This window comes from Carassius carassius, chromosome 9, assembly GCF_963082965.1.
Source record: "Carassius carassius chromosome 9, fCarCar2.1, whole genome shotgun sequence".
Lineage (NCBI taxonomy): Eukaryota > Metazoa > Chordata > Actinopteri > Cypriniformes > Cyprinidae > Carassius > Carassius carassius.
Window position 1 is genome coordinate 10,017,595 of NC_081763.1, and position 21,421 is coordinate 10,039,015.

The 21,421-nt window shown below is 38.6% G+C and overlaps 3 protein-coding genes and 1 non-coding gene across 4 annotated transcripts; 1 reads left to right on the plus strand and 3 right to left on the minus strand.

Moving 5' to 3' along the window:
* Positions 1–4,261: 4,261 nt before the first annotated feature.
* Positions 4,262–7,619, minus strand: LOC132148896 (SUMO-conjugating enzyme UBC9-like). Its single transcript, XM_059557667.1, has 7 exons — positions 7,248–7,619; positions 6,957–7,038; positions 6,741–6,824; positions 5,706–5,778; positions 5,396–5,505; positions 4,727–4,806; positions 4,262–4,566 (listed from the first exon to the last, which is right to left on the minus strand). Exons 2-7 carry the CDS (start codon positions 7,020–7,022, stop codon positions 4,503–4,505), a joined length of 477 nt encoding a protein of 158 aa, XP_059413650.1. The 5' UTR covers positions 7,023–7,038; positions 7,248–7,619; the 3' UTR covers positions 4,262–4,502.
* A 1,817-nt stretch (positions 7,620–9,436) lies between these two features.
* On the minus strand, positions 9,437–11,613 carry mpst (mercaptopyruvate sulfurtransferase). Its single transcript, XM_059557668.1, has 2 exons — positions 10,987–11,613; positions 9,437–10,257 (listed from the first exon to the last, which is right to left on the minus strand). Exons 1-2 carry the CDS (start codon positions 11,573–11,575, stop codon positions 9,956–9,958), a joined length of 891 nt encoding a protein of 296 aa, XP_059413651.1. The 5' UTR covers positions 11,576–11,613; the 3' UTR covers positions 9,437–9,955.
* A 181-nt stretch (positions 11,614–11,794) lies between these two features.
* trnac-gca (transfer RNA cysteine (anticodon GCA)) lies at positions 11,795–11,866 on the plus strand. The gene has a single exon. It is a non-coding gene; the product is annotated as a tRNA-Cys (tRNA).
* A 1,332-nt stretch (positions 11,867–13,198) lies between these two features.
* Positions 13,199–19,925, minus strand: LOC132148898 (uncharacterized). The gene is made up of 4 exons (XM_059557669.1): positions 19,856–19,925; positions 17,900–18,347; positions 17,368–17,766; positions 13,199–17,103 (listed from the first exon to the last, which is right to left on the minus strand). Exons 2-4 carry the CDS (start codon positions 18,344–18,346, stop codon positions 13,225–13,227), a joined length of 4,725 nt encoding a protein of 1,574 aa, XP_059413652.1. The 5' UTR covers position 18,347; positions 19,856–19,925; the 3' UTR covers positions 13,199–13,224.
* Between the last annotated feature and the right edge of the window lie 1,496 nt (positions 19,926–21,421).

Genomic DNA, 21,421 nt, shown 5'->3' on the forward strand with positions numbered 1-21,421 from the left:
AAAAACAGGGTATATATATAGACAGGTGCAAACAATGTGAGTGGGAACAGCTGTGTGCAATGAACAGTGATTAGTCCAGATAAAGGCTAGTGTGAAAACAGTTCCTGAAGTGGGGTGACGATATGGGGAAGTGAAACCTCTAGTGGACACCCAGGGATACACAGACCAGACACTGTGACAGTGGGCCTGAGGACAGCTAGGGCAAACCTATTCCTTGGCATCAGAGAGGCTAAGAGACGATACTCCAGGAGGATAGCCCATCGATTCAGTGACAGCAGAGACACTTAGAGCCTGTGGCAGGGGATACAGACCATTACGGACTACAAGCCCCCACAGCGGACCTGTGACAGCACCACCTCCCTGCTGAACGAGCTGAACACCTTCTTTGCTCACTTTGAGGCACAAAACAGCATCACTGCACAGAAGACTCCACCTCCTCTTGGCGACCAGGTGATGACATTTTCAACATATCACATAGTCAGGCTGTTGTCCCCACATTTTTCAAATCTACCACCATCATTCCAGTCCTGAAGCTGTCTCCTTCCTGCTTCAATGACTACCGTCCTGTTGCACTTACTCCTATCCTCATGAAGTGCTTTGAACGGCTAGTCATGCACCACATCAAGTCTGCCCCCCCCCCACCCCTGGACCCCTTCCAGTTTGCATATTGGTCCAACCGCTCGACCGATGATGCCATCACCACTGCCCTCCATTTAGTAATCACACATCTAGAGAAAAAAGACTCATACGTCAGAATGCTGTTCATAGACAGTTCAGCATTCAACACAATCATCCAACAGCTCATTCACAAACTGGTCCAGCTGGAGCTCAACACTTCGCTGTGCAACTGGCTGTTAGACTTTCTGACAGGAAGACCTCATGCAGTATGGGTCGACAGCAACACATCCAGCACCATCACACTGAACACTGGGGCCCCGCAAGGATGTGTGCTGAGCCCCCTCCTCTTCACTCTTCACTACTGACCCACGACTGCACACCGTCACACAACTCCAACCTCTTTATTAAGTTTGCAGATGACATGACTGTGGTGGGTCTCATTAGCAACAGAGATGAGATAAACTACAGGAGCGAGGTGAGCCGCTTGGCCAAGTGGTGCAGTGACAACAATCTCTCTCTGAACATGGAGAAGATGAAAGAGATTGTTGTTGACTTCAGGAGAGCACACACTCAGCATGCTCCTCTGACCATCAACGGTGCGACTGTGGAGAGAGTGAGCAGCACCAAGTTCCTGGGTGTGCACATCACAGAGGACCTCTCCTGGACTGACAAAACCGCAGCACTGGCCAAGAAAGCACAGCAGTGTCTCTACTTCTTCTGCAAACTGAGAAGAGCCATAGCCCCAGCCCCCATCTTCTTCACCATCTACAGAGTCACCATCGAGAGCATCCTGACCAGCTGCATTACAGTGTGGCCTGGTGCCTGCAACACATTCTGCCAGAAGACCCTTCAACGCATAGTGAGAGCAGCTGAGAAGATTGTTGGTGTCTCTCTCCTATCCCTCCAGGCAGAGCCGGATTATCCATAAGGGCACTTGGGCCAGTGCCCAGGGGCACCAACCATTCACAACAACTAGGGGCGCACCACATGACACAAGCTTTAAAAATATTTTTCGTAAATTGTTTTATTATTAACTTGAAATTCTTGAAGGACCATACATAACTCGTTTATGAACACTAACTTAACAATAATAATAATAATAAATTATAAATAAAGATTACATGACCACTATCAGTCCCCCCCTTCCGTCCCCAATCTGTCAGAGTTGAGTTGGTCCACAACAAGTATGTGCAAATGTGTCTCTTTTTTAACGGCTACAGAAAATGAATCAAAATGGACAGACGTCAATTGAGTGGTTTTGCAAAAAGAAAGTTAAAGAAAGACAAGGACGCTACAATTCAAAATGTTCCAGGGATCGAAAGTTTTTTTTTAAAAACGAGTTAAGAATGAGCTCAGAACGACAATGACACAGAAGCAGAATTGACTGCACTCTCCCCGAGTACCATTGAAGTTAAAGTTAAAACATTACCGTCTACAGCCGCTAGAGGGCGCTCTATGCTGCTCCGTGCTCCTGTAGTCTACCACTGAAAACATAGAGCGCCCTCTCGCGGATGTAGACGGTAATGTTTTCTCTTGGTTCTAAATAAATGCGACTTATAGTCCAGTGCAACTTATATATATTTTTTTCCTTGTCATGACGTATTTTTGGACTGATGCGACTTATACTTAGGTGCGACTTATAGTCCGAAAAATATGGTAGTTGGACAAGTTAATAAATTACATTTGAGAAATCACCTTAATTATGTCTGAAGGGGGAGGGGGCTTTTGAGGTATAGTGCCCAGGGGCACCACACTGTCTTAATACGGCCCTGCCTCCAGGACATTTATGGAACCCGTCTCACCCGTAAAGCCCTCTGCATCACAGGTGATCCCAACCACCCATCACACAGCTTCTTCAGTCTGCTGCCATCAGGAAGGAAGACTGCGGAGTCTCCAGGCCAGGACCAGCAGACTGAAGGACAGCTTCATTCATCAGGCTGTCAGGGAGCTCAACTCCCTCCCTCCTGCTCTCTGAACTCTTTACACTTTAATCATACTAAATAAGCTCTTTTGCACTACAGTCATTTTATCTGCACTGTTTGCTTACTTCATTGGTTTGCACTGCCATGTGCTTTGTGCTGCTTTATTTAACTTTATTTTTTTTACATGCCCTTATTTGTATAGGTATAGTATATATGTAATCTGTATCTATCTGTATTTTATGCTTAACTGTTAGTGTTATCTGTATGCACCAAGGGTCTGAGAGTATCACAATTCCAATTCTCTGTATGTGCTGTACATGAAGAAGAATTGACAATAAGGCAGACTTTGACTTGACTTTGAAAAAATTAATTGTGAGATAAAGTCTCAATTACCTTGTTTTGTTTTTTTATTCAGTGGCAGAAACAGGTTTCCATAGCTTTATGAGAACACGAAAGTCTCAAAACCTCTGAATATTTTATTTTCTAGAAGAGGTGATAAAATAATGTAGATGAAAGATTATTTTGAAGCAGTCAGTGCAGACAAGACAGTTTGTGTGAGTGTGTGTGTGTGAGTTAATGTGAGTGTTTGTGTGAGTGAGAGAGAAAGAGAGAGAGAGAATGTCAGATTGATGAAAGGATGTTGGTTGCCACTTAGGGTAGGATGAAATAGAGAAAATGTAATATCCGTAACAGTTTGTATATATGAATGTGTGTGTGTGGTAGCGCGAGTATGATGCATACACACATGCACAGATCCAAGGCCTTTATGTTCGCAAGCACATATGTACAAATGTGAGCATAATCAACATGCTCAAGAACACTAGTTGTTTCTCTTATTTTCATTCTTCGCCATTCACTTTCAACGGCTGCGGAACACCACAAGAGTGACTTTGAGCCATTTTGTTTTTTTTAAAGCATTTCCAAGCAAACTTCCTGATTAAACATTAAAGGACACAAGTGTGATAAAAAGTGCAAATTTTCAAAAATTTCTCATATTGTAAAAATTATTACAGTTTTATTTTTCACTCCAAAAATTAGGTACCTACTCGCAGATAAATGAGGCATAGCATTAATCAGATGCAAACTGAAAACATAAAACCAGTCCTAAATGAAAGAAAACAAGTTGACAAAAAGATTGAACACAATATTTGGTAATAATAACATAATGAGAGATTTCTAAGCAATTGTTTGGAGGCTGGTTATTTTTGACCAGGAATCCGAACACAACCAGAGTTTTAAAGTTGAGAGGTGGTTTGTACCTACCCACCGGCAGTTGGGTATGTTTTGTTTGGTATGGGCGAAACTCTACCTGCGATATTAAATAATTGACTTCTACAGAGTAGTCAGTGGTTACGAATCCTGACGACATCATTAAAATCACACAAACATGGTTTGTTAACAATTAAAACTACCTGAAAAAAACAAGATGATACAGGTGGAAAAAAGGAAACTGTTCAACAACCCACAATGCTTGTAGCAACCATTTTTTTTAATTTCAAATTATACATACACTCATTACATATATTATGGCCACATGTTTTATTTAATGTAATGAAACAGTAAAAAAGTAAATAAAAGTAAATAATTTTCAATATCAATTCTATATATACACAGAAACCTTTACCATCTCTGCGTAAAAGTTGTTTCTCAGCAACCGATCCCCAACACGTTTCCTCACCAGAAAAAAAAAGTAAATAATAATAAGAAAATAAACAAAACAAGCTTTTACCATCACTATATAAAACACTGGTCAATGATCAGCAGCCAACATTAACTCGTCTTGGTTGCTTTCATTTTAGAATTGTTTTGCACCCATTCTCATTCAGTTCTGTGCTGAAGCCAACTTGAACATCTTTATTTCAAATCACAACTGCAGTTTTGGGGGTTTTATTGAGTGGTGAAGGATTCTGGAGTATCAGAATGACATCCGTGCAGAATTTTTTTGATTGTGCACATGCTGCTCTATGTAGGAGCGAATCTCTTAGCTTGTGCCCTCACACGCTTTTCATAGTCCATCCTGTTTTGACTGCGAGAGAATCAGTGAGAGAGAGAAAATCAATAGCCACGTTTCCACTGTCGGACCAAAAGCAGGTGTGCTTTTGTGTGGCTAATGTTGTGGGCATGGTATCAGCTAAAATAATAAAATAATATATAAAAGCATGCAGGTGGAATTTGGCTGCCCTTACCAGTATATCGTATAGGCCTCCGCCTGCGCTGGGTCCTGAATGTTGGGCTCATTAAGGAGCTCCTGGATGCCCAACAAAATCTACAGCCACAACATAATGACATGAAATGTTTGTTCAAATGCCTAACCTTATGAGCAACTGTGATCCTACCATATTCCTATAATAATGTTAAACTGTACACATTCAAAGGTTTGCAGTCAGTAAGTTGTGTTTATGAAATTAGTACTTTTATTCAGCAAAGATGCATTGAAATGATCAAAAGTGTAACATTTATAATGTTACAAAAACATTCTGCTTAAAATAAATGCTGTACTTCTGAACTAAGTTTTTCAAATATATATATATCGCAATTTACACAAAAAATATTAGGCAGCACAATGTTTTTTTAACATTGGTAATAATAAATGTTCCTAGAGAAGCAAATCAGCAAATTAGCATGATTTCTGAAGGATCATGTGACACTGAAGACTGGAGTAATGATGCTGAATATTCAGCTTTACCATTACAGAAACCATTTTAATTTTAATATACATTCAAATCGAAAAAAATGTATTATAAATTGTAATAATATATTACAATATGACTGATTTTTACATTATTTCTGATCAAATAAATGCAGCCCTGGTGAAGATTGTTGTATGTCTTTGTTTGTGTGGTTTTGTTGCATACTTGTTTGATGGTGATGGCTGGTCTCCAATCCTTCTCTTCCTCCAGTATGGACAGACACACTGTACCTGAAGGATAGACATTTGGATGGAAGATTGGAGGCTCAAACTTGCCTTAGAAGAAAATGAACAAATCAGGGTTATTTTCACAAAACGTATTGTTTCAAATCAGCATTACACCAAGTATTTCTCAGCATTTTGTGGTCTATAAACACTAGTGAAGAACTATACAGGAAATGTGTGGACATTTAGTGACAATGACAATAAGAAGCACTCTATAGGGTGCAACATTTCTTGTTGAAGAGAAAACTCACATTTGGGTGGTGAAGACGGGTAATCATCCTTGAAGAGCATTCTCAGTTTGTACAAGCCTCCCTCCCAAAGAGTCTACAGGACACAGAAGGATACAGAAAACGCAGATTTTAAAATACTTCATTTAATATCATTCGTTTAACAGTTTAAATATGATATGACATGCATCTAAGAAGTAATCCAAGAGACCATGGATTCCCTTTTGTCCACAGATTGGGAAGTCGTATCAAAATGTAATATGCTCCCGTGAGCCAGGCATAGACTCTGTAGAGGATTATATTTTAGTGCATTTCTCTGAGACCCTACATGCCACAGTTTTTAGTCTGGGTGTCCTGTACTGACCAAATTCAAGGCTTTTAGACATATCAACTGTTTGGAGGACACAACAAGCCAATAGGGAAAGAAATTATAGATCAATATTCCTATGAAAAATTTTATGAAAATGTTGCCAAGTTATTACTCCCATTATTACATTTCTTTATCATTATGGTTTGCCCCAAGAACATATTAATATGCAAATTAGATGAAATGTATAGATACATTGTATAGACTGGGAAAACCAATTTATGGACATTTTATGCACATATTCCATACAGCAGTATATACATTCATTCTGTTATTTCTTTCCTAACATAGTTGAGAATCATCTTTGTACAAAGTTTGGCTAAAAATAGCCTGAAATGTAAAAACTGATTGATGAATGAAAAATAAAACATTGTTTTTGCCTGTAAATGCCTTTTAATGTTTGTTTATCTATTTGTTTAAATTAGTCCTGGCCTCCTCTACAAAGGACATAGAAAAAAATATATTTTTCAAAAGTTGTTTTTTTTCTCTCCATTTGTTTCTTATTTTCTTTTCTATATATACATATACACACACACATAAATATGAGAGCATGCAAGCATAAATGTTAAAGACAAATGAGCATAAAAAATACCCTACAAACCTACAGATTGAGACACTACTTAGAACTCTATGCAACTTATTCTAAAACATACTTTAGATAAAGTTGTAAGATTGTTAAGAAGGATACTAACCCCCTTTTTTCCAGGTATAGCACACTCCCAGTTCATGAGATTCATAGTGCCATCTGGGTTTTTGGTGGGTACAGCCACAAAACCCTACAGAGAAACAACCAAAAGTACAACAGCGCAGATTATAGACATTTTTTATTAGGAATCACACACTGATTGAATAGTTGGCAAGTCTAACTCAAACATTTTATCGCGTGTATGTGTCTGTTTGTCCCTTACAAAAGGATGATCTTTCCTCCAGGCTTTGCGCTCCTGTGACAGTCGACTCAAAGCTATTCCTGACATGACTCAACAGCGCCACCTGTGGACAGAAAAACATACACCACCAACCGTACATCCGTAAAGACACAAACATCACAACAGGCCTTATATGAGTATAATGTATTTAGATACAACACATAAAGACTGTATACAATGTTTTCAGCGCTAATTTACAACACGCATTTCATGGTATCATTAACATGGTAACGTTATGTCACTCGCTGTCCGTTAGTCGCTTCCTTGACTCACCTTTAATAAATGTTTTAAAAATTCCTTTTAAGCCAATCCCAAGCTATTTTAGTGAAAAACGAGCTATTCAATAAAAACTGGGAACGTTAAAAAGAGCCAAGGGTAAGAGGAGAATAGCTCGCGACCCAACCTAGCGTTTGATATTCAACGGTTTGATTTTTAAATCTTCAACTCGGACTCGCAGTGAATTTGCCCAACTGATCGTATACGAGTTTTAAAATCACACCCAGATTTCGTCTAAAACGTCGGGGAAATAGTCAAACAACGTTCGTCCATAAAGGCAGTGGAACGGAGAGTAGCGTTTGGTTGTTATTATTCGCAGGACCATCAGGCGATAACAGAGTCAACTAAAGGCGTCGTCGTCTTCTTCTTCTTCTTTAGCGTTTTAGGCGGTTGGCAAACCAACTAATAAGTGTTTTACCGCCACTTGCTGGACTGAAGAACAAAACAAACAAACATAAAAAAAAGAAAAGAAATTACCTGAACATATGTTTCCCCTAGTTCTGTTCCAAGTATATTTTCCAAAGCAAATTTAAGTTTACATCTTTCAAATACTAATTTCATTCTATTATGATATGTTTTGCTGCTTCAGGTTGTTTACAATATTACATAAACCATGTGTGTGTTTACCTATTAAATGCAGAGGTTTTTTGAGCCCTGTATGACATAATCAGAGACGAGTAATGACTGGTTCCTCCATCTGATTTATACCCATTTCTCTTCCTACACCGACTTTGCTTTGAATATTATAAAAATGACTTCCTGTATCATTAATATCCCAGTATTCCTGCCATGGAGTTTGTGTATGTACCTTTATTATAGTCTTGGCTTCAGCTTAACTTAACTTACTTAACCTCTAGATCTATTGTTTGAGATTTGAGAGATTGTTTTGCTAAAATTTCTACCTCTTCATTTCCTATCTATCCAAAACTCCTACAATTTGATTTATTATGTTCCCAACACTCTTGTACTCTTGTGTGTAACCTCGCTATGCCCTTGTATGTTAACCCAATATGCAAGCATAAGCATAAGTCTTCTAATGCTAAGAGGCATCTCCCCAATATCTAGACGTAAAGCTGCTGCTGGAGATGATTTAAATGCTCCATTACATATTCTTAGTGTTTGAGCCTCCTCTGTGTCTAATTTCTTTAAGTTTGTTTATGATACTGACATATAAGCTATACACCCATAGTCAAATGTTGACCTCATTAGAGCCCAGTATATATTTCTCAATGAAGGCCTAGTCACTCCCCGATCTAATCCAGACAAACAACGCAAGACAAATCAAAATTTAAGAAAATTAATAATATCAATATGCTCTTTCCATGTCAGCTTTTCGTCTAAAAGAACCCAAAGAAATCGAATTACCCTAGCTTTTTCAAGTTCTTGGTCATTTAACTTTAATGAAATCTTCTTATGCTTCTTAGAAACCCCACTTATGTGACCACATTCCCACTGCAATAACTGCTGTCTGCATTTTCTTTTGCATATATTCCACAGTTCTTCCCCTTATCCAATCTGCATATAATAGTTTTCCAATTTGATCAGTTTTATCAAAAATGTCATTAACCATTATATTAAATAATAGCAGACTGCATACACCACCTTGCAGTGTAACATTTTCTACAGACTGCATCCTTTCCAACCCTTACTTCAATAATCCTATCAAATAAAAAGTCTAATACCCAATTATACACCCTATACCTTATTTATTTAACTTAATAAAGAGTCCCTCTTTCCATATATTGTATTCTTTTTCAATGTCAAAAAACACAGCTATTACACTCTCTTTATTTGTTTGAGCTTTCCTAATTTCTGATTCAAGACATAATATAGCATCCATAGTATTTGATACATTTTCAGAGCTTTGGATCTTTACTAGCACTTGCGCCGACATCTCAGCTTTTTGTCATATCACTAATTGCCATTTTCCTGGTATTTCATATTTCCTTTTTATGCCAGTTATTCTTTTAATCATTCCCCAAATATCTGATAATTGTGTCTCTTCCTATTGTATTATAATCATTTTTCCAATACACACGCACATATATGTGTAAGTTGACAATTTAACAGTGAGGGAGCAATTTGAAAATGCCCCTCAGGTGTAGAGTGAACTGAAATTTTGAAAATATAAATATTTAAAAATTTTATTTTATCGTTATAAACACTGGCACAAAAGACAGGAGCTGTTTGTGTTTACAGTATATTGTCTTTATTATATAAACTCTGAAATGTTAAAACAGGAACAACTGAGTTAAGTCACACATTTTAGTTTGTTTTTAAAACTTAAAATAGTAAAGATCACATTTCTATTGCCTAAAAATTAGATGTGGCATTATTGATTACTAATATTACCTTCTTTAAGGCTGTGGTGCTAAATAATTCACTTATATTGATATGAAGATATAATTTTAACATCATATATAATTACATTCTAGAAACTTACTCTGAAGAATTGTTTTCTTCTGTATTCTTGACATCTGATTTATGAATTGCAAAAGCATAATTGTCTGCTTATGCCTTCTTTTAACTCTCTTCCTAGATTTATATAACTGTTATTTCAACCAGAACAGGGGCTTTAATGCATATGCAACAGTAGTAGAATAGTGCAGCACTTAATAGTCTTTTCATGCAATAATTTCTGATACAAATGAGGCCTTGATTAAAACTCTAGTGATTCTGTAAGTCTTTATTCCTGTGAAATGGTGTCATGGCTGTTTTCCTTTTCCCTCAGAGATCACGTGTTCAGGTGCAGCTCTGGTGAACCACTCGGCCCACGCACCATCATACAGACAGACCCCCGGGTGGCCGCACAGGTGAGCAGCGAGGGCGATGTGACAGGCCGTCACACCTGAGCCACAGGTGACCCAGAAGGGCTTCTGCGTGTCAACTCCGGCCTGCTGGAAGAGCTTCTTGAGTTCCTCCACCGGATGCTCTAGACCTGACGTCGAGTCCAGGAAGCTGGGGAAAGGCATGTTGATCGATCCAGGAATATGACCAGGCTCGGTGTCTAAGATAAAGAGATACTGTATAAGCCAATTGCACTTTTGGTAAATAACATTTCTCTTATATTGGTACATAAATCTTTGGTTGTTTTACCTTGTGTTATATATTCTATAAAAGTACCTCACAAATAACTTAGAAGTCTGTGTGAATGTCGACACAAAATGCAAGTATACTAATTATATTAAAGTATGTATGAAGTATGGCACTGTGTGACACTGCTGTCACAGCTTGTCATATTAACTACCATCTACTGTATTACTTGAGAATATTAAAAGGCTATCATGACTATATACACACATTTCTGCAAAGTCCTCACAAAGCGAAATATGGCAAAATGCATGAATTCCCAGCCTGAAGACGTTTGTCTTATCTGTCTTGGTTATTATAACTAAAATTAAAACCATAAAAAAATTTTCATTACTTGAAATAATATTTCAGCAAGATTTTTCATTTTTGTGATTCTAAAATAAGTCAAACTAAAAAATAAAAATGTTATTGATATAAAAAGCAGTTATTAATTTGTAATTTTGTCTACGTGTGTACTCATACTGTATTACTGCAGATAATTAAAAGGCTATCAGGTACTGTATGAACAAAATTTGTGAAAAGTGCTAAGTCTTTGCAAAAGAGTAAGAGGGGTAACATGCATGGATACATTTGCAGACCTAATATATCATAACTTAAGTAGTAAATGCTACCCGGTTTTACAGAGAAATTGTGTATCAATACGCACTCTCCCTTGGCTCTGGTTCAACCCCACGAAATCTTCCATTGGCTCTGGCGTCGACCACTTGGAATTCTTTGGTTTTAATATTGTTCAAAACCTCTCCATAAGTTTTGACCCAAGACTTGTTAAAGGACGCCCTGAACTCAGCGCATGCTGGTTTACTATATTGCTCGGTAACAGGGTGACCTCCCGTTAACCAGTTCTTGAGCCCGCCGTCCAGAACCGACACCGAAGTGTGCCCGAACACCCTAAACATCCACCACACCCGTGGAGCAGAGAACGAGCCGAAGTCGCTGGCATCGTAAACGACGACATGAGTGTTGTTTCCTATTCCCAGATTACCCACGTAGTGTGCGAACTCGCCCTCTGTAGGCAGCATGTGATCAAACTCGGAGCTTTTGTCACAACACTCGTCGATGTCGAAAAACGAGGCTCCGGGAATGTGAGCTTTTTCAAACTCGGCCCTGGGATTGCGTTTCATTTTAGGTAGATACCAAGATGCATCTAATATCCGCAGATTTGGTCCCACTCGGTTGCTTTTGACAGCGTCTGCGAGCCATCGCGCCGCTACGAGAGCTCGAGCTTGAGCAGCCATGTTTCTCTCACGCGCCCCTTCCGTGACGTTAACCTATTGTTGCAAATAGCTAGCAATGAATCAGAGCTCGCATATTACGTCGATGTGATATTTTGTGGGATGGAAAAGGGAAAAAAATCAATAATTTGTTTCTTGCTAATTTAAAATAGTCGTTTTTGACCACAATTTAGGTGCGACATACGGCGATATATTGTGGAGACATAGCACTTAGAAGTGTGAGGGGGTATAGCTCAGTGGTAGAGCATTTGACTGCAGATCAAGAGGTCCCCGGTTCAAATCCGGGTGCCCCCTTCTTTTTCTTTTGTTTTGCCTTTTAGAGTAGATCATATAAAATTGTGATTTTAATGGATTTGCAGAAGTATTTATGTTCTCTTTTGTTCCAAGCCTGCTCCAAAACACATACCGTGTGGTTTGCAAATAAGCCTGAAGTACTTGATTAGTTGTAACTACAGGGCTCCAGCCCTCCAGGAATTGAGTTTGACACCCCAGCCTTACAGATTGCAATGCTATTCAGTAAAGAAGCACGTATGATACATATGATTGCATAGGCATAGATTTATGGGGCAGGTTTGTAAGGGTTTTATGACAGATACATGATTGAATGTGACCGTTTAGTCCATTCCAAACATAAATAGCCTTATTTTCTAAACAGTATGAAAATGCATGAGAAATGCATACATATAATCAATGATGGAAATAATTGAATAGAAGCTATGCAAGTGATGTTTTTAATGTCTGCAAATAGTGCATTGTTTCTGAAATCATTTAACTGAGTTTGCGTTGTAATGAATATATGGACGTAGAAATTATTGTTTTATTTGTTAAACATACTGCCCTATGTGACTTGTTGAATTGGAGAAAGAGGCACTGTTTTCTTTATCTGAGTGTTGTTATCAGTTTGTGAGACTTTCTTCAGTAGCTTGTCACAAGGTATGCAATTTTGTGGGAGTGAGTGTTGGTCATGAGAATAAAATTACATAGTCAATAATGACGGTTTTAGCAAAGCTCTGGTCCTGTTTTTGCCAAATAGTTATTGCCACAGAAGGGCATAGCTGTTGCCCTTTGATCTTGATCATTATCTGTTTAGTGGTTTTCATTCTGTTATGGTGTTAGCATAATTATCTAACTACATTATACATGACAAGAATTGATATCACATGTTTGGAATGACAAGCTTGAGCTTAGTGTTTAATGATAAAACAATTAAAATAGATCAAGGGTAATTTATATGAATTTTATTATTATACTTTGAAATAGCGTTATAAAAGAGTCTTACAATACATTTTATTATAAATCAGCAAGCTGGTTTGTAATGCATTCATATAATATTTTAAGAAAGTGTTAAATAAAACAAGGAAAGAGAAAAAGATCCAAAGATAGAGTTAAACAATTTCAGCATTTCTATAAATCAACCTGTCAATCAAGCCAAGCTCAAAACATAAAAAAATCTGTTGTCAGAAAATTAAATATGTAACAATCTGAAATGTTGTGTAGTTATAGAATAACTTTTATTTCAAAATTCCATATCCTTATTCTCTTGTGCTATAGAAAAACATTTTGACATGACTTAACTTGAGAGTATGTTTGGCATTGATTCCTTGCTTTATATTGCTTTATAGATACAGCACTTGGGGACTAATATATACCACTTAAGGCATGAACTTTTTGGCTTTCATTCTGGGTATGATTTGCATGTCCCTGACATCTTTGTGCTGCAGAAGCCAGCATAGATATCTCTCTGTGCCCATACCCCATCCACTTGTAAGAAGAGGGATGACTTGGCGCATGTTGATGTACCATTTGTATGAGTCCTCTGGTACAGCATGGTGTTGTAAGGCCTCTCGTACCATTTCAGGTGTAGAATGACGTTCCCCAAGTCCTATTGTCTCCCCTAACCCTAAAAGGAGGTCAGCTGCCTTGGCTTTGCTCCTGTCTGAACCTTCAGTGTATGCTTGGTAGAAGGGCACTCCAAGATGGTCCATTTCTGTCAGCCAAACAGCACCTCCATAATGTTCAATTAGAACTTTTTCTCCCTTTCGAGTTAGCTTTCTTCCAAACTGTGGTTGTCCCTCCTGAACCCATTCAAGGCAATCAGAGGAAGGCATAATGTGAATGGCTTGATCCAAGGTTACTCTTGGAAGGGGTTTTTCTAAGTTCTTCAGTAGTTCTTTGGCATGAGATAGTGTACCAGCTGTGTTTAAGATAATGTTGGAATGTTCCTTTAGCATTGCCTGGGTCAAATGGGCAACATAGCCTTCAGCTATACTAATGGCTATATTCATGTCACCTAAGAGCTCACATTCCACATGGTAGAACTGGTTTAGATGTGTAGCATCAGGATCTTCCCCTCTGAAACTGGGGGACACATAGTAAGTCCCTGGAAGACCATCGTGAAACCTCATAAAGTACTCTAAAACAAACTGCATAGAGTCCGCTAGATATACATCTTGGCCCAGCATGTTGACAAACACAGGCTCAGAATCTGACCCCAGACCCATTGGAGAAGAGATTGTATCAGTTGTGATAGGGGTCAGTGCATAAGCATACTTGCATTTGTTGTTGAAGTACTCTACCGTGCTATGAAACAGGGTGTTTTGGATTTGAAAGAGATTGCGATACCATTTACTCTTAATGGCTGATGCAGCATGAGTCTGGGGGTCTTTCCAGGACTGAGGGGCAGTAGGCTTTGTGATCTTGGTGTGCATCTCTGTAAGGTCCTCTTTGTTAGCTGGGGGCCCATCAACCGATGTTACATATCCTGCATAAGTTGGGCAGAACTGAGAAGCCACAGTTGGAGGTTTTAGGTCATTAGGTTGAGGTACTAATGGAATCAGTTTGGCATGGGCATAATCAAATTCAAAGCCTTCAAATATGAGTGCTACACCATGGGCATTCATTCCTTCTTGCAAAAGATGAGCAACCTTTCGTATTGCCACAATTAGGGCTGTAGTGGAACTCTCATTCAGATGGAAAATGCCACTGGTAAGCGGTTTTCTTGGCACTAGAACTGTAAAGCCTGGTGTATTTGGAAAAGGAGTAAGGAAGGCCACATGTTCATTGTCTTCCCAGACACGCCACTGTTGCTCTTCACCACGAATAATGCGTGGGAAAAGGCCACCATCAGAGGGATCCCCATGGAAGTCGAAGCAGGAAGGGGCATTGGGTGTTGGAAGTTGAGAGCGAATCTTTGCCTGCACCTGGTCGAGATGTATATCTTCACATCGTGGACCACATTTGGAACTACAGTATCCAGGATCATAAGGATTGAACTCCATTTCCTCAGGTAGATGAGGCTTCCAGTTTGGTTCTAGGCCATGGAGAGGCAAGACTTTGATGTAGGCTGGCTTGTCGAATTCTGGCATGGACACAAGGGCACAGCGGTGCACACCAAGTTTCTCGCAAAGGAGATTGGCAACAGTCCTTGCCCCCTGCATCATTGCTACATAGTCAGGCAACACTAACTGAAAGATGCTTCTAGGTCCATTAATGGTTTTTCGAGTGAGAATTGTGGCTCCTGGGGTCCAAGGATTGGGCTGTAGATGAGCTACCAATTCATTAGTCTCCCAAATCACATTTGAAAACCCCCTCATAGGTCTCAAAGCTTCAGTTCGAGGAATGCCATTGACCATTGAACCAACAAAAATGACCCCAGCATTGGTTTCAATAACGGTTTCACCATGATGGTCTACAGCAATAATTCCTGCACACTTTTCCTCTAGATAATTATGGATAACTTCCCGACAAGCCTGTCTGAGACTGTAACCTTTGAGGTTGTACAAGCTGGCTACTTTGTGAGCAACTGACTGGCGTAAGAATGCATCACCATCACCAGAGCATGCCACGGCAAGTTTCTCATCAGCATATACTCCTGCCCCCACTATAGCAGTGTCACCGACTCTGCCTTTCCACTTGCCAACTAAACCTCCGGTAGATGTGGCTGCTGCTAACTTGCCCCACTTATCCAACGCAATTGCACCTACAGTTTGAGGATGGTTATTCTTGCCATTACCTGACTTCATAAGCAACTCCTTATATCTTATGTCAGTGTCAAAATACTCTGATTTCAGTATTGTGTCTTTCTCTCCTTGACTGTCTAGAAACTCTTCTGCACCTTCTCCAATTAGTAATGAGTGCAAACTCTTCTCCATAACACACCGGGCTGCTTTTATTGGGTTTTTCACTTTTCGCAGGCAAGCCACAGATCCAGAGTTATTTCCATGCCCATCCACAATGGTGGCTTCCATTTCATGGTTCCCATCTCTGTTATATACTGATCCCTTGCCAGCATTAAACAAGAAACAATCCTCCAATGCAACTACAATTCTTTGTACTGCATCCAGACTACTACCTCCATGAAAAAGCACTTGGGCTCCAAGAGTTAGAGCTGTTTGAAGAGCAAATTCGATGGTCCCAATCACATTTTGATTCAACATAATTTCCTCTCCTGCCCCGCCATGAATCACTAAAGTGAAATCTGTCTTCCTGATTTTGTTGTGTCCTTTCTGCTCTACATCTTTGACTGCATTATCCACTGAAGATCCATTTACTAGTTTTTCTTCATTATCTTGCAGGAGACATTCAGTGGCTCCCATCTGCCCAGCAATGGCATACCTTAGTGCCAGAAGCATTACTAGTTCTAGATTGAGCTCAAGTCTTTCTTTGAGATTTCTCAGAATGTTGGCGAAAGTACCCTTCCCATTCAGCACTAGACGTACTTTGTCCTTCCTTCCTAGATATGTGACTGCCAGTTGGTCTGTAGCATACACATTACCTACAGCACACTCAACTCCCTCCATCAGATCTGATCCAGTCAAGTAAATTGAAGGGCATCCAAAAGGGTCAAGAAACTTTTTGAGTGGGTTATCTTGAGACATAGATCTGCGCAAGGCTGCCAGATGAGGCCCCACACCAAGGCCAAGTTTTGTTGCTTTAATTAGGTTTTTGTGCTCTAAAAAGGCAAGGTGAAAGAGCCTGAAAAGCTTATTTGTGTACCGGGGAACCTTGTCTGGGCCAATGCAGGTCACTAGTGCTGTAACAAGCTGGTGAGATCTCACAGTTGTGGAGTATGTGGGATCACAGCGGCCGTGTTTGAAGTGACGCATGTGAGTAGGTGTCACCATGATAAGTCTAGTAGCTGCATCCCCAAGTGTCTGCCTCAAGGATAGCTGCAAAGTAAAATTAATCCATGCATCATACAAACCTCTGTGGCCCCTTAATGTGGTGAACACATCTGGGTAAGATGAAACTTCAAAAGTCATGACAGACTGGCTGGCTTGTAGAAGGCTAGAAAGAGACTGATTTGGCATAGTTATGCCTTCCAGCGGCATTTTCAGAGGTTTAGGATGAAGGGAACCAGCATTTGAGGGTGGAGCTAAACCATTGGTTTGGTTGTTTATCATTTCTATGTTTTCTGATTCTGAGAGCTGCCACAGACGTTCAACGATAAGTCCAGCTACCATTCCATCCAGGGCACTATGCTCGAACAACATGCCTGCTTGGCCATCTTTAAAAACCACCAAGTTCACCACCTGTTGATGGAGATGGTAAATAGTTATATCATTCTGCCAATCATATCTAAACATTACAGACAGTTGAGTTAATACTATGTATTAATCCCAAGTAATTAATATTACTTTTTTATTTGAAAAAAGTTTTAAAAGCTTTGAAGTTTGATACAGTTCTTAAATTCTGAATCTTGCCAAACCCTGATTAGCATGGGATCTTAAGCTTCCTACTACACAGTACTAATTATAAAGCTCTCATTTTAAACTTCCTATTTAGTTTTTACATACCTTATCGTAGTATCTCAAGGATCTGCCATTTTTCTCTCCTAGCCGGACAGCATTGAGTATATTTGCAAGATCAGCTGGTGCTGGGTTGTCATCAAGGGAAACAGCCAAAATTGCACTCTCCATCATTTCAAGCGAAACTGCTGCTTCTCCTTCTGCATTTAAAATATCCATTCTCACAGAATGCCAGACTTGGCGATGAAGAGAAGACAGACCACAAATAGTAGACGGGTCTTGTTCGGGGGATGCTCCTGGGTGACTCATTGCATGCATCAGTTGGGCATAGATGTCATTGAGAGGTAAAGGAGAAAGAGATTCCCCTGGACTTGGTTGCCATAAAATTTGAATCGGAAATATACCCCCTCGACAGGTCAATATGGCGTGAAGGCTGTCTGGGTATGTCTGGAACATTAAGGCCAAGAAAATATGTCATTAAAATTGAGTCAGAATTTCTAAAAAAATACATTGCTAAAGAATCTTACAATAGAGAAAACTGGAAGTTAGATGTATAAAAATAATGGAACCAAAACTTCACCTTTAGCTCATCCTGAATCTTGCCTGGTAGGCGACTAGCCGCAAAAACCTGTGACTGTTGTGTTCGCTCAGTTGGTACATCCCCTTCTACCAGCCATGGTTCACTGTACAGCTTAGCAACTGCCCACAGCAGGGTCGTAGCCCGCTCTGTTTGTGCAAACTCCCCCTTTAGCTTAGAGGAGGGCAGGACAGAAGGAATAGCAGTGGAATTGGGCAGAGGATCGTAGCAGGAGAGCAGCCGCTTTTTGAATTCCTCAGTCACCCAGTTCTCATGTCCAGAGATGTGTTTCTTCAGCTGTTCTTGGACTTCCTGGAGTGCATCTTTCTGCTGAAGAAGGGCAGTTTTGTAGTGTTGGTATTGGTCAGGATTTAAAGTGAGCTGAAGCACCCGACTGGCCTCCTGGAGCGTAACATCCAGTTCTGGAATAGGATAATCAGGTTGCTCCATCCTGTAGAGTAGAGGATGAAACATAAAACTTTAGACCACATGCTACAGTTGTGTCATGTGATTTAAATTTAAGTCCATGTTTGAATGATTACACCCAGTGCATTCTCTCAGACATTTTTTTTTTTTGTCATGTGTAATTCAATCATTTCATTAGATGACTTAATAAAGTGGCTTATTTCCAGCACAAAGTCTCAGTGTGGCTTGGAAATGTAGTTTGAGTCTACATGCATGTTTAAAAGGATGAACGTTTTTAATGTACACAATGATTTGACAACCTTTACACATTCCAAAGGTGCACATACTCAAAATGACTTTTTGACCATGTGGCCATAATGAGTATAGCATGCTGTTTGTATAGCCAGTTGTCATGGGAATATGTCTTGTGCTGCATGTCCCTAGTTGTATAATTTGATTTTGCCTGATTTAATCACGCCATGCCTCGTTTTGTAACTCTTGTAATGCTGTCTTTCTTTTTCCATTTATGCTCCCTGGTGACATGGAAGTTCATTGTTGGTAACCTTGATCATGTGATGCCATTGATTATTACTGAATTAATTCACCTTAATTAGGAGCAACACCCAAGTAAGTACGATTACAAGTAAATTCATTATTGTTAGACAAATTTGCCTTAGCATACTCCTTATTCAGTAAATTATAACACAATATTCTTACAATAATAAATGCCTGCAAAATATTACATTAGCCTGCTTAAAACAGTTTAAACCACCCTAAACCACACTGTGCAACCAACCTAAATCTTGTTTGGTTTTAGATATATTTTCTAGCAAAGAGATTAATACATATTACATAAAGATCTGACATTATTTGTAATGCATGAATTATATTTTCAGTATTTATCTTCTTTTTTTATCACAAATGAAGCCAGCACTTTTAAATTTAAAAAAAACTTTTTAATTGTATGTATTTTGGTTATTTTGTTTCATGTTTTGTGGCTTTACGACATTTAATAAATGAATAAACATTTTTTTTACATTACATTAAAAAAAAAGGAAAAACTGGAAAAAATCCTGAAAAAAATTAAGTTGTACATTTCAGGTAAGTTATCAGGTGAATGTAATGCAAATGTAAAAGCAGCTATATTTTTAGGACAATTTACATAAATAAAATAGTAAATTCATAATCAGCTGACCATAAGAGGTCAAATCAATTAGCTTCCAACTACCATTTATTTATTGATTTAAAACACAATTGGCTATATCTGTTTGTATTTTGAAATGTTCAGAATTAATAATGAAAATATATATATTTTTAATGTAGTACTACAAACCAATGCGCATGGCTAGTGGGTTAAAGTTGGGTTTACCCTAATTCAGTTAAAACATTTTTTTTTTATTATTACTTGATTTTAATCGCATGCGTTTTCCTCATGAAAGCAAAATGTGATTTCTTCAACTTTTGTACAATTATTTAAGGTTTGACAACAAACATGTACTTCAATGTCAGAGCAGAAATATGATGTAAAAAGCAATATAGAAACATTCAACTCACCTCGGGACAGTTAATAGCTCCAAAGTTTATGTCGACTTGTCAGTGCGATGAGAGCTAGGGTGCAACAAGCTTTTGTTGCAGTGAACAAGCAAGAAGAGGGCTGTAATCTGAACCTAGTGATTCCAATTAAGCAATTTAATTTCCTATTTCCCAATGGACATGGACATTATAACAGGCAGACGGACTTTACTTTTCTGTGTATGCAATAAAAGAGTATAAGCTCAGTCTCATTTACAGTTTCTACAACTGTACACCATTTTTGATACTACAGTTTTATTCTGAACATTAACTCCTGCAGAAGCTACTTATTATAGAAAAAAGTCTTTCTATAAACTGCATTTTGTAGATTGTCTGTGTGCAAACTGCATTTGATCCTTACCAGTATGCTGTAATAATGTGTTTAAATATGGCTTGTTCTCTCATTCAGAAACAGTGTTTTTATAAATCTAATGACCCACAATCATCGTGTTCTTCCTGCATTCATCTTCTTCCTTCATTCAGAAAGACCTGCAACGTGTGAATCTATTCCTTGTACTGTGAATTTAGGCTTGAAGTTAAATTAGTTTAGTATTGCTTTATAATCTCATTAATCAGTTTTAGGATATCATAGTATGACAGTTATATAATCTGGACATTTGGGTTCCTTGTGCTCACTGTAATCTGGTTTCCTGTAAAGGACACTTAAACTAAAAAAAAGTTTGTTTTGTATCAAACTACAAGACATGGTGGAAGAAGGATGGGGAGTTCAGACATGGAAACCTAAAAAAATGTCATGTGATGTACTGTGTGGAGATGATTTTTTTTAGTGTGTGAGTGTCTCCTAGCCGAACAAAGAACGTATTGAGAAAGTTATGCCTCACGTGAGGAAGGTGCTTTTTGCTATAAGACATCCAAATTATGAACAGTGTTTAACTGTGACTTATTCAGACTTATCTATCTATCTATCTATCTATCTATCTATCTATCTATCTATCTATCTATCTATCTATCTATCTATCTGTCTGTCTGTCTGTCTGTCTGTCTGTCTGTCTGTCTCTCTGTCTGTCTGTCTGTCTGTCTCTCTGTCTGTCTGTCTGTCTGTCTGTCTGCCTGCCTGCCTGCCTGCCTGTCTGTCTGTCTGTCTATCTATCTATCTATCTATCTATCTATCTATCTATCTATCTATCTATCTATCTATCTGTGTCGAGAATAACAACAAAAACATCAAATGAACATATAAATTTTTTAAATATGTAAAAATAAAATAGTAGGATAAAATGTGCTTTATATGGGACAGTTACATACATTTGAAAAGCTTTAGAATTTTTGTTGTTTTAATAAGATTCTTGTTAAGTGATCTCACATTTTCCAAATATATTCTGAGATTAGTGTTACAAAATTAATATAAGGGTTCCTTCTGACTTATTTTTTGTCTAATGAAAATAAAAATTGGCTAAAATAATTAAAAAACGAATCATGTATTTTTGCTTTTCAGAAAAAAAATATGGGTTTGGGAAACTCAAACTCAAAATCACATGTCACAAAGTTCTAAATGGAGCGTTTGTTTAATCTGAGCCACAGCCCTGG